General features: G+C 50.1%; 1 protein-coding gene and 1 long non-coding RNA gene across 2 annotated transcripts in view; one reads left to right on the top strand and one right to left on the bottom strand.

The window, feature by feature from the left end:
- PYGM (glycogen phosphorylase, muscle associated) overlaps positions 1-8,741 on the bottom strand; it is a 29,487-nt gene extending 20,746 nt beyond the window's left edge. The window contains exons 1-4 of the mRNA XM_088137471.1: positions 8,393-8,741; positions 3,728-3,829; positions 3,450-3,528; positions 1,534-1,769 (exon numbers count right to left, since the gene is read on the bottom strand). Coding sequence (XP_087993597.1) covers positions 1,534-1,769; positions 3,450-3,528; positions 3,728-3,829; positions 8,393-8,635 — 660 coding nt within the window. The 5' untranslated portion in view covers positions 8,636-8,741. The remainder of the gene's footprint in view (positions 1-1,533; positions 1,770-3,449; positions 3,529-3,727; positions 3,830-8,392) is intronic.
- Positions 8,742-8,892: 151 nt separating this feature from the next.
- Positions 8,893-10,565, top strand: LOC148216376 (uncharacterized). Its single transcript, XR_015795563.1, has 2 exons — positions 8,893-9,229; positions 9,682-10,565. It is a non-coding gene; the product is annotated as an uncharacterized LOC148216376 (long non-coding RNA).
- The last annotated feature ends 2,158 nt before the right edge of the window (positions 10,566-12,723 follow it).

Below are 12,723 nucleotides of genomic sequence, written 5' to 3'. Positions count from 1 at the left end.
GGCAGCTGGGCACGTTGCAGGTCCCGTCTGCTAAAGAGTTCCACCTGACGGGACCCCCGAGGAGAGCCTTCTCTGCTGTGGCACCCACCCTCTGGAACATCACCTCCCGAGGTGAGGTTGGCCCCAACCCTTATGGCCTTCCAGAAAGCTCTCAAAATGTGTTTTTTCATCGGGCCTGGGGATCCCCTGGCAGCAGAGAGCCGCGTGTTGGCGGCACCATGTACAACGTTGTGATTTTAACCCTCTTGCAATCTTGTTTTTATTTACCTTTAATTATTTAAGTGTTTTAAGGGGTTTTATAATATGTTTTAATTGTACATCACCCAGAGTCACCTTGTGTGAGGTGGGCGGCCATATAAATTTGACACATAAATAAATAAGATCAGCCTGCCACCATTCCTTCGGTGCAAAATCTGGCAGTACTATGAAAGCCACAGGGCAACTCTGAAAGTTACAGAAAGAAACTTAGCAGCGGCCTTTTTTACTAGATCTCTCATCTTCTTTCTGATGAGATCGCAGCAACTTTTTTCTCCCCCCTCCCCAACCCTTCCCGTATCACTGGTTAAGTAATTTTGGAATTAAAAGCGTGAGTAGGAGTAATTGCCAAGGAAATAAACTCAAGGTTCTGACCTTCATCGTGACCATTTAGGTCTGGGAATATTAGCTCAGTTAAGCAGTTCAGCCCTGATCTAATTTGCTGATTTGATGGGAAAATCAATTCAACTGACTAAAGCGATTGGAAAAAAGGAACTTGCAAATTATTGAATTGCCTCAAAGGTATCCAGTTTGATCCGATCTGAACTAGAAAGGCGACTCCCTTTGGAAATTCAATCTGATTGTCTTCAGCATGTAGCATTTAGGACTTCTTGAAGAAGTCCAGAAATGTATTGGAGATAGACCAAATGATGGGACGACGAGGACAATGAAAAGGCCTTTTCATCAGAATCTGGAGTCATCCGTTAGAAATTTAGCCGCTATTTTTTTTTAAAAGATCTTTTTACTCCAAGGATGAACAGTAGAGTTCTGCCACCAGAAGAAACTAATTTAAATGGATTTAAAAAGAGATTGGATGAAGCTGTTAGGAGTAACTAGTCTTGATTGCTATTTCTGTTTCCTAAATTACAGGTAGAATTTAAATCCCCAGTGTTGGAAGAGGATCGTCCCCTCCCCCTGGGAGCTTCCTGAATTTCTCAGGTCAACCGCTGGAAGACAAGGAGGTTGGATTTACCCAACATTATTTACTATACCAGTAACCAACCCAAGGTTTACATTCTCACAACAAGCTAAGTGCTAACCTTGATTAGATTTAGGGGTTCTTTCAGTGGCTGAGATGTTGTGGGAACTCAACACCCTGGATTAGTTTACAATTTAATGTACTGTAGGAACTCGGAACAGGAGCACTGAGGGATAAAGTGAAATGTCTGGTGTGAATGCTGGACGGAGAAACTATGGGCTGTATCTCTGGGGAGCTGTGGCTGTCTTGGGGGAGGTGTGCAAGCACATTCTCCTGCAGGTTGGCCAAAAGGTGCTTACCTGAGTGTCAACCCATTTCACTTCATCCTTGCCATGCTGCACGTGTCCGTAGAAGTGGACGGGGATCATGTACTCCGGACGGGCCTTCTCCCATGGATTTCCGTAGCGCAACCAGTCGTCGGCTTCCTCCACCTGCCAGCCCCCACAGACCTTCTGGTTGAAAATGCCAAACTCGTAGCGGATCCCGTAGCCATAAGCAGCCAAACCGAGAGTCGCCATGGAGTCCAGGAAGCAAGCTGGGGGGCAGCGGGGAAACCCACAAGAGGACCATTGACCAGAAGTGAAAGAGGACCAAGATCTAAGCTAAACTGCAGTTTAAAGTGAGTTCTACAAAAGGCATGGTGGCTTGGTTTCACTCAGCGCTCGATACCATGGGTTGTAAAATTGCACAGAAGATAAAAATGGACAAGCTGCATTAGGGGTTAGCTGGTTGTGCAAACCATGCTCAGTTTGGCTTGTGAAATGAGGGGGTTGTAGAGAAGCTGCTTGAGTGACCCTTTGGGTAGTACACCGGAGGAAGAAGGGCCACCCAAAATCTGATCCTCTGAAATGGCTGGCCTTGAAAAACTCAGCTGGTTTAGACTTGGACGGGAGACCAACAGGACATCTTCAAAGGCAGACATGGTTAATGACTTCCATACTAGTGGCAAGCAAACAGCATGGAGGGTCCATGAGATCATCTCAGGAGCTGCACTCAACTCAAATGAGACTTTATTTTTAATAAATCTCTCTCACTGGATCTCCCCAGGCTGGGTTTGTGCACCACACTTGGGGGCTGAATTTGCATGATATTCTAGTTTACAAAAACAACCTGACAAAGGTTAAAATCAGCCAAGCTCAGCATAATGCATGAATACATTATAGATCAGCCCCTAACTGGGCTGGGTTGTGGGAAACAGCCACCCTCGATGGTCACCTCTATGCAATTCAGGGGGTGGACTAGATGGTCTTCTGAGGTCCCATCCTAATGATTCTGAGATTTTTAAAGCAGAGGCGCCCTTGCTCTGTAAAGCCCCTCCTGTATTGTCTTCTCCTGAGGCTTAAGCCAATTCAGCTTAACTTCCAAGTCAGGCTTGGTATCAGAAGCGAAGAGGGCGCCCAAACTGAAATTTGCGGACATTGGAAGTGAGATGGAAGAGGCAGCCACGTTGGCCGCGTTCTCACAACGTATTCAACCAGGTCTGTGAAACACCCAGCAGCTTCCTTCATGCTTGGCTTCTAAACGGATTTCTGTGGCTTAGTTCATTGTGCCAACCCAGCCTACTCATTAATTTATCATTTCCTGCATTGCGCAGATCCAGAAAGTGAGTTATTTTCTATCAATGACACCGACTGATCCCCAGGATTTCAAACTGGATTTTTCTCAGCCTTACTTGGGGCCAAACTGGGCACTTCCTCCGGCTCAACAGCTCTTTCCTAAAAACGAAGTAAGGTTCCAGCCCTCATGGTTCTAAAGAAAGAGCTGCTTTAAACAGGCACGCAGGATGCTCCCTTATCCCAGACCAGCCCTTTGCTGTAACGTTTCCTTGTATACTACAGGTCAGCAACCCGCTACCTGCTGAGTCTTTTGTGCTGCAATTCTCATGCTGTCCAACTGGTATAGCAACGCATGCTGAAAATCATTCTTTGGAGGCTGAAGACACCAAGATCCCTTGATTCACAATGACAGGAAGGATCTTAAAATCGGGAGCAGCCTGGGAGCACCTTCCTCGACAAACCCATTTTATTCAACAGCAGACACTTTCATGAACTCATCACTTCATCGGCTCGCAAAAGCTTCTGCCTTTGAATCAAATCGCTCAGTCGGAAGCAGTGCTAGCAAACTTCTTCGCTTTCTGCTCTCCGCTGACAAGGACAATCTTTCCAGGAACTTTTGCCCACCAAGGGCACCTGATCTGCCCCTCACTTCTGCTAACCTGCCAGTCGCCCCAATCCGCCGTTGCCCAAGCCGGCGTCCTCCTCGATCTCCTGCAGTTCCTCCATATCCAAGCCCAGCTGCAGAGGGAACAAAGAGAATAATTTCAATTTTGTGACCCAACAAGGGAGGGTGAGAATATCACTCCCCTTAGTGCAAAACGCAGGGGGCCAAACTTGACAAACTTTTTCGCCCTCCTCCGTCATCACGTGCCCTAAAGCTGCCCCCCCTTTCCTCCTCCCCCTCCCTCCCCAATCACCTCAAGAGCGGCCCCCAAACCTGGTAAGTGGCTTCATCGCAGGCGTTTTGCAAGCCCAGGTTCACCATCGTGTTTTGCAGCGTCCGGCCCATGTAAAACTCCAAGGAAAGATAATAAATGCGCTAGAAGAAAGGAAGGAAGGAAGAATGGGGGTCAGTTAAAAGCCTCCCTCCTCCAGGGGTGAGGGCTTTGGGAATTCCACTTGAGATGCTTTTTCAGAAAGAAGGGGAAGCTTGCAATCTGAAAAATGCACAAAATTACACATCCAATACATTCACCTGAAACCTGGGTCCCATGTGAACACAGCTTGTGTGTATTTTGGGGATTACAACAGTGTACAATTGCTGCATTGCTGTATTATGCAGTGTCCAAACACAGAAATCGTATTTGGGTCCAAATGCTCGCAACATACTAAGAACATAGCTGGGGTTCCCCAACACACACTGAACCACACGCGATCCAAACCCATTTGTGCCCAGACTAATGTAAAGCGCAAACCCACCCAGCCAGAATTGAGTTTGTTTCCCCAATCCCTCCGCATTTTATCTGAAGCTGCTTGTCAACAGCGTCAAGCAGCGCCTTCTCTTTCAAAAAGATTTGTGGCCTGTGTACAGTGCCACCCCTTAAAGCTCGTTAAATTGTCTAGATCTTTGCACGCTAAGTGGGCTACAAAACATATTTTTAAAGGGCAGCATTTCCAAGGCTGTTATCAGCAGCGCCCCAAGTGCCAAGCCCTGATGTGAGAGGCTGCCCAGAGCCGAAGACGTGGCGTGGTCTGGCTTAAAGTGGTAGCCGAAGGCCCCATTCACCCAGCCTGACCTAAAGCCTTCGAGGAATCCAAATGTCTCATCCCTCTAGATAAGGCGTGTCCCCCCCACACACACACACACAAAACCCCCCCCAGAGAGGTCACAAAAGTTGTCACTGGATTATAATCTTTAAAGTGATTCTTTGAGAAAACGCTGAATATGCAAACAATGAAACTGAGATAGAATCATGGAATGGAAGGGTTGGAAGGGAGCTTAGAGATAATCTAGTCCAGTGTTTCTCAACCTTGGCAGCTTGAAGATGTGTGGACTTCAACTCCCAGAATTCCCCAGCCGGCATGGCTGGCTGGGAAATTCTGGGAGTTGAAGTCCACACATCTTAAAGCATGGCTGGCTGGGGAATTCTGGGAGTTGAAGTCCACACATCTTCAAGTTGCTAAGGTTGAGAAACACTGCTCCAGTCCAACCCTCCACCCAGGGCAGGAATCCACCTGTCCTGTGACTGACCTGCATTTTTCAATTAACACCTGGCGGAGAGGCTGCTTAGATAATCTAGCTCTTCCTACCTATTCTGGCAAGCTGAAAGATAACAAACTTCCACTTCTAACCCCAATCAGATAATTATTTCCCTCTTAAATCTTCCTTAATCCTGCTTAATATCTAACCTTCCTTTGCTGTTCCTTAAACTAAGCAATGGGGGTGGGGAGAGGTTGCGGGGTATAAAATGTGCCTAAGAAAAGCAATCCCTTTGTGAGTCAAATTCCAGAGACCCCCTTGCCACTCAGGCCCACCGTGGCAGAGGAAGGAGAGGCCTCTGGTGCCTGGGGATAATTTAAATAAACATTACGCTGTTTGTTTCAGCCCTGGGACCTCTTTTAATGCCTTCCGGCTTCAGTATCCATGCTGCAAATTCTACATTAGTCAGCAATGCAAGGATTTCAGAAAACAGATCATTTGGTCCAATCCCCCCACCCAGGGCAGGAATCCACTACTACAGGCAGTCCTTGTTCAGCAACTGCCTCATTTAGCAACCATTTGCAGTTACAATGGTGATGAAAATGTAACTTTGCAACCATCCTCGCATTTATGACCTTCACAGGTCTGTAAAGCAAAGGAAAGTGGAAGTCAGATTATAACATTGTAATGTTTCACTTGGCAACCACTTTGCTTAATGACTGAGTTGCCGGTCCCAACTGTAGTAGCTAAAGGAGGACTACCTGTATAGTATTCTGCATAATTCTGCTTTGCTCCTGGCCTCAACTAGTGTTCAAACACATACTAGTACATCCTATTGGGTCAAACTCTGGTTGGATTCACACAACATGCATAACCTGATTCCTGGATTACCCCATTTTCTGGATTTGCACAATACTAATGGGCTGTGACTGAGGAATATGCTAAAGTTTAAACACTATCCAGCAGCTGTGTTTGCAACAAACTACGATGATGGGCATCAGTGCAGTTACCTCAATGCTATAATCACATCGACTTACATACTTGACATTTGATACAAGCATGTAAGTTGCAGTATTTGCATAATTACATCCCCGCCCCACCTACCATCATTTCTTCCCTGTTACCTCCCCTCTCCCCCCAGACTAACTATGCTTCACAAGTTGAACCCCAACAGATGCTACTTTTCCACCAACTTGGTTAAGCTGCTTGTGCAAACCCCACCTCTTGAATATGATGAATCTGTCTTCAGCTCTCTTTGCATCAAAATAATACCTTGTGCTCCAACCTTTAGGTTCAAGGGGGATGTATTGGCCAGAATGAGAAAACCTTGAATTTTGCAAAAGCCTAAAGATCCTTTGGAGGAGACAAAAGCTCCTTTGGGGAGAAAGAGCCAAATGAGAAACGGGCTGCCTGCCTCAATAACCACAGAATGATCACTTGAGAGAAGGAATTAAAAAATACACTAATAGCAGAATAGAAAATCCTGTTCCCCTGAACCAGGAGGATTCTGTACTTTAAGGTTTTATTGCAGATCCCTACGGTAATTGTTTTTTCTAATCTTCCAGGTTCTCCTCGCTGGTCATCTCTTCCCACTGACCCTGAAAGGTGGCTTGAATGATAGAGAGGCTTTCAGTTAAGTTTTATGATGGAAGATCCGCTCAAACCACCGAAAAAGAGAAGTTAGACAGTATTACTATGTGGTTTTTCAAAAGTACCACTAATACTAGTGGATCAACCTCAGAGGGATTCTCAAACCTAAATTCTTGGCCAGAACAAGTCATGACACTGGGAAGGATCACACTTTGGGGTCTCTTAGTCCACAGAACCAACACTGAGACTCTGATGATCACATTCGTATGGTGGTTCTGTGCTTACGCTCAGAGATGGAACAGTCAAGTTCATACAAGACGCTAAAACTTTAAACCCAGGTTAGCAAAACAACAGTTGCATGTTCACCTATTTTGCTTAAGCAAAGAAACTGGGTCTGGCTTAAGAAAATGGTCTGATTCAGACAACCCTTCGAAGACAAGGGCTGGGTTCCCACAAAACTACCCAACCTCTTTTAAGCCACATCTCATATGATGTGCATACCCAGCCCATCGGCGCTGCAGGAATGGGACTGGGCATTGCAAAGAAAACTTCAATGAGTTGCTTGGCCCTGTTTACATAGCCTATTTAATTGGATCGTGCAAAGGTTCAGGGGTTGCATTTGCAGAACCTGAGTTTATGGGTTGTGCAAACGCAACCCATTTGTGTTTATGGTTGAATGCACTGTGCAGAATAAACTGGGTCCCATGTATTGGGCAAATACAGCCATATACCCACCCCTAGAAAGAGAGATTTGTCAAGAGCAGCCTGCTGCAAGCCAGTGCCCTCCAGCTGTGCCAGACCATAAGGCCCATCATCCCCACCCCACAAGCTGGGAGAAGGCACATGGGGGGAACCCCAGTCTGCAGCTCCTTTGCTGACCTTTGCCAGGCCAGCTGAAGTAACTCAGCCCTTCCTAAGTTTGCCCGCTGTATCCAGTATCTCTTGCACGGCTGAGCCTCCGTCCTGCTGACACAGGCTGTGCTGAAATTGAATGGCAAAAGTTCACGCCAAATGTCAGGCTGGCTAAATTTAAAGAGTTAAGTCGCTGTTGCACAGCTGACCTGCCGCAAGGGGGAAGGATATCCTTGCAGGCGCAGCTCTTGCAACATTTTAAGGAGGGGGTGCAGGATGGGGCTGGGGGGGACTTCAACTTTGGGACAAGGTTCCTGCTTTGCATGCAGCTGGTCCTGCTTTGCACGTGGGCGTGCAAAGGATTCTTTGTGGGAGGGGGGCAGAGACACAGATTGCTCTTTCCCTACTAGTCCTTCATCCCAAACTGGAGCTGTGATTTCCCACCATCCTATGCGATGCTATAAACAGCTATTAATAGGCACCTCTGCCGCTTTGATCTTGGCCTCCCCCTTGCACTGCCAGCCTGCCTGCCTGCCCCCCCACCCCCCCTGGAGTCCTGCCTGCCTGCTCCGTTAACTTCTTCGTTTTGCCCGGAAAACGAATCAGATCCAGACAACAGCGACCTGCTGCTCTCCTCCGGGTGCGCTGGACTACAACGCCCATCATCTCCGCCGGCCGTCTGGGGACGACGGGGGCTGTGGTTCAAGGCCCCCGACGCCCGCGGGGTGGAGGAGGCTGTCTGAGGCGGCCGGCGAGGAGGGGGCTCCAACTCAAGGAGCTGCCCCCGAGGGGCGGCGGCGCTGGGGCCGGCAGGGCGAGGCCCGGGGCAGAGCGCGCGTCCGCAGCCCGTCTGCTCGCAGCCCTCTCCCCGCGCCGGCTGGGGCTGCGGGCGCCGGAGCCCAACCCCCCGAGAGCGCGGCCGGGCTGCGGCGCCAGTCGCTTCGTGGCGGTGCGGGCGCGGGGAAGGCGGCGGGCGCGCACAGCCGCCTGCCCGGCCCCGCGGAGCCCCGGCGGGCGCACCTTGGGGTCCTTCTCGTAGTAGTGCTGCTGGGTGCGGATCCAGCGGCCGACCAGGTGGTCGCGGACGGTGTGGGCCAGGGCGAAGTAGTAGTCGCGCGGCGTGGCCACGTTGCGGTCCTTGACCAGCGTGAAGTGCAGGTGCCGGTTGAAGCTCTTCTTCAGGTCGGTCACGTTCTCCACGCCGGCCAAGCCGCGCACGCTGATCTGCTTCCTCTTCTCGAAGTCCGAGAGCGGCCGAGACATCTTGGCGGGTCCGGAGGGCGGGCTGGCGGGACGGGACGGGACGGGACGGGCCGGGACGGAGAACCGCGGGCTTCGCCTGGGCGCCGGCAAATGCGCCCGAAGCCCCGCCCCTCGGGCCCTTTAAACTCCCGGGGCGATGCATTATTCATGGAGGGCCGGGCCCCGGGTCCTGAAGCCCCGCCCCCGGGCTCCCAGGGGCCCCCCGCCCCCCGCCATCAGGCCGCCAACTTTCAACGGCAGCGCGGCTGAGTTGGGGTGGCACCGTTCTGCCTTTCGAAAATGAGGGTGCGAAGGGGCATCACAAGCGTCCGCCGAGCAAAGTTCCTCATCCTCCCGCTCCCCAGGCAGAAACAACGGGGCGCGCAGCTCCGTGCCTCGGAGAAGAGGACGAGCGTCTGGTCCTCGCGGCTCTGAGTGAAACAAGGACGCGGCGGTCGCCTCCCAAAGTGGGGCAATTTGCAGCCCTTCTGGATGCTGGTGAACTACAACTCCCGTCACTCCCAGCCAGCACGACCGTTCCTTGGTCAACCTGCGCAAAGCCCTTTCAGGTTGTGGCCTCTGCTGGCAGCCCTGCGTCGCTTCAGGGATGGGAAGGTGAGCTGAGAGGCAGGACCCGGGCGCTCCCTGGGGATGGAGGAGTTGGCTGCTTGGCTCTGGGTGATCCAGGAAAGGGGGGGGGGCAGCTGCCAGGGTTCCTGCAGCCTAAGCTCCTGGCAAGAGAAGCAGGGCACCCCCCCCCCAGTGCCTGCCACTCACCAGCATCCCTATAAATACAGTGACTTTCAGAGAAAGGTCATGGTGCTCAGCTGGCCCGAGCCTGTGTCACACTTAGTGTCCCTGTATGGGTTGGGGCTGCCCCTTGCAACTGCCAAGGCAGGCTGGGAGATGTAGTCCTATCAGCTAGGCCTTTAGGTCCAGGAGCCCCTCAAACAGGCCTCCAGCTGAGCAATGACCTTCCCAGCTGTGGAGCCCCCAGAAAGCCCCACGAAAGCCCCCGTGCTCTTCTGGGCCAGGAACATGACTGCAACGATGCTTCGTGCTTTCAGGACGCCAGGTGCCCTAAGCGGAGGGCAGACCTGACCCAGATGGACAACCCAGAGGGCGCTGGCTCCGGGGCCAGGAAGTCCATGAAGGATGCAACAGAACCTACATCGAAGAAGAGGGTTGGGAGGGGAGCCAAAGACCAAGCCGCTTCCCAACCCCTTTTCTCCCTTTCTACTGGAGGTGGTCTTTGAAGAGCTGGGATGAGACTCAGAATGTTATGCCCCAATTGCAGGTCGCCACCGTCTCTTCCAAAGCTGCATCCCTTATGTTTTCCATGCTTGTGGGATGTGTCGCACACTCGATGCAGAGAAAAGAAGTGGTCTGGAAAATGCAGTTTTCATTTTGCAAATGACCTCCATGACTCTGAAAGTGAGAGCAATTCTTGGCACAGGACACCCCCGCTTTAAAACTGAACCCCCACCACTGAATGTCCACATGAAAAAAAGCGAGCTTCAACAAAGCTGGCCTACTGACTTTGAATAGGCCGAGGGCAAATAACTGAGGCTGGATCCGGCTCCGATCCCAAGGCAACCAAGGAACATTTCCAAAGGAGAAGGACAAAGAGTCCAGTGTCTTTACAGTCTGGCTAAGTTCTGTTCCTCTTTGCACCAATCATGAAAAACAATTTATACAGAACTCAGCAACTTTGGATAACTACAATCTTTGAAACAGGTTAGGAGGAAAAAAACACCAACTATGCACCTCAGCTTTTGTGACAATGTTAAGTTTGCATTGCCCAGGCAGATTTTTACATTTGAATGTTGTTCTTCATGCCCATGTAAACATGTCTGACATGGACATGTCCATGAACTCACCAGAAGACTTTAACTTACCCCCAAAATATTTTATGCTATCATCCACTTTTTAGGACCTCCCCCCACCCCAGCATCTTAAAAATGTTTCTCAACCATGTGCCCTCCAGGTATTTAGACTTCAGTTCCCAGAATCCCTAGCTGGCAGGGTACTCACTGTTCTGAGTAGGAATGATGGGAGTTGGAAGGTACCAAGTCAAGGAAACCTGACCACAGGGCACCCATTGCTACAGCTTTTGATATGTGACTATCATGTCTCCTTTACAACCTGCAAAGTTCACCAGGTTTGAGATATACAGTAACCTGGTTCCCATCAGTCACAGCCATTGACTAAAGACTTTCTCCTAAAAGGTTCCATCCTCACGGTTTTAAACACAAGGCCAACTTAAATAGCATATTAAAAAGGCAACTTTGATATTCAGTCACGTTCACCACTTTGATGTCATAGCCCAGTTTCTCCTGAGCATTGTATTACTGTATTCACACCTGAACTACAGGCACCTGAGGATCTAAGCAGGAGCAGAAAGGGGGTAGGAGGGGATAAAGAATCTGAGATTTTACTCCCACGAACCCCAGTCGAATCAATTGTGCAAAATCTGGGTTTCTTAGCACAGCCTAGTGCAACCAGAGCCTTGAATTTCAACAGCCTGAGGTTCCCAAATGATAAACCCATGGAGTGACCTACTGGAACTTGAGGAGCAAAGCACCTGATGACTTTATGTCCAGCTGAGCCAAGACGACCCCATAAAGTCAAACTGGTGACTTTATGCCCAGCTGAGCTGAGAAGACTGAGCCGAGAATCCACCCCCAGGGTGGATTCCTTTGGGCTGCTCAGAACCCCACCCTGCCCGAGAATGGCAGATGGGAACCTGAACCTCGTTTCAGATGCCCAAAGCAGTTAAGAACGAGGCAAGGAGCGACACAACCCACTGGCCGCCTAGCTAAAGGTCAAGCACAGAACAGGGCAGTTGGAGATGAAATCTGACCGGCCGGATAGCTATGCGTGACCCTCAAGGATGGCAGATCTGCTCACGTCTCCGCCTCTGGGTTGGAGGCCAAGCTCTTCGCCTTCCCCGGGGAAAACCATCATCGCCCTGGTTTTCTATCTCTGCACTGACCACTGTGGGACAATTTAGCAAACCATTTTAAAATGTACCCACGGAATGAACATTTCTACTGTTAGGTTTGGGAGTTAGTTTTTATATTCCAAATACACGAGATGTTCCGGTAAAGCCCTCAACCTCTCCAGGGTCTCAGGCCAGCCTGGCGGTTTACCTGACCCATAGCCCAAAGATAGCGTTCTTTAATAAGATATGCAATCATGTCAGCTTGGAGTGAACTTGGCTTGTTCCACCTGCAAGCCTGCATACTATTCCTTCCTCCTAAGACACCAACTGTTTGAGAGATGCTCTTTTAAGTTCCTGCCTATAGAGACTAGAAATTGGGCTCATCCATTGGGCTAAATGGCCCGTGGCTTTGTGTCCCACATAAACCAGCCAACTGTGGCTTATTCCATGATTAAAATTCATCTGGTCTGATGCAAAATACAAACCCAAGTTAAGTTCTGTTATGGTATTTCCCTCTGTGTCCAGTGATTCTCACCTCAGCAACTTTTGGGATGCATGCTGGCTGGGGCATTCTGGGAGCCGAAGCCCACACATCTTAAAGTTGCTGAGGTTGAGAAACAGCGCTCTGAACCTCATCAGCGACCAGACCCGAGAATGGGTCTCCAGCATTCTGGATCTTAGAGAAATGGGGCATAAGGCCGGTAAACAGTTGGCATGGACAAAGGCCAGGTGTTCTGGGTACAACTCCCATCATCCCTTACTTGATGGAAGCAGACATCCAAACTACCTGAAGGGCCCTCGGGGTGCCTTCTGAAGATGGAGGAAAGACCCCCACCCCAAGCTAGTTATTCTAAGACCACCTCTTGGCCAGTTGCTATTGGCCTCTGGATGTTGTTCAAACACCCCCTGGCTGGCCTGCTTTGGAAGAGAGATGAAAGCAGAAATACACCAAAGCTTTCCTTCCCTTTGCTGCCTAATTGAAATTCTCGAGTCTCACAAGAAACAGGGAAGGACATGCTTCACTTTCCACGCTTTTTTTGGCAGGAGGTGGGGAAGAAGGGAAAATGTACAGCCAAGCACTGTTGCTCGGGAGAGAAGAAAGAGGCGGCCCCTCGCCTCCCACCCTTGGACCTAAAAGGCAGGCGCAGATCACTAGGTTACAGCT

Source organism: Python bivittatus, unplaced genomic scaffold, assembly GCF_059951505.1.
Source record: "Python bivittatus isolate LINGU-HERP-01145 unplaced genomic scaffold, Pbiv_v1 ctg000180_np1212, whole genome shotgun sequence".
Classification (NCBI taxonomy): domain Eukaryota; kingdom Metazoa; phylum Chordata; class Lepidosauria; order Squamata; family Pythonidae; genus Python; species Python bivittatus.
This window is presented reverse-complemented; position numbering and strand designations above follow the sequence as displayed.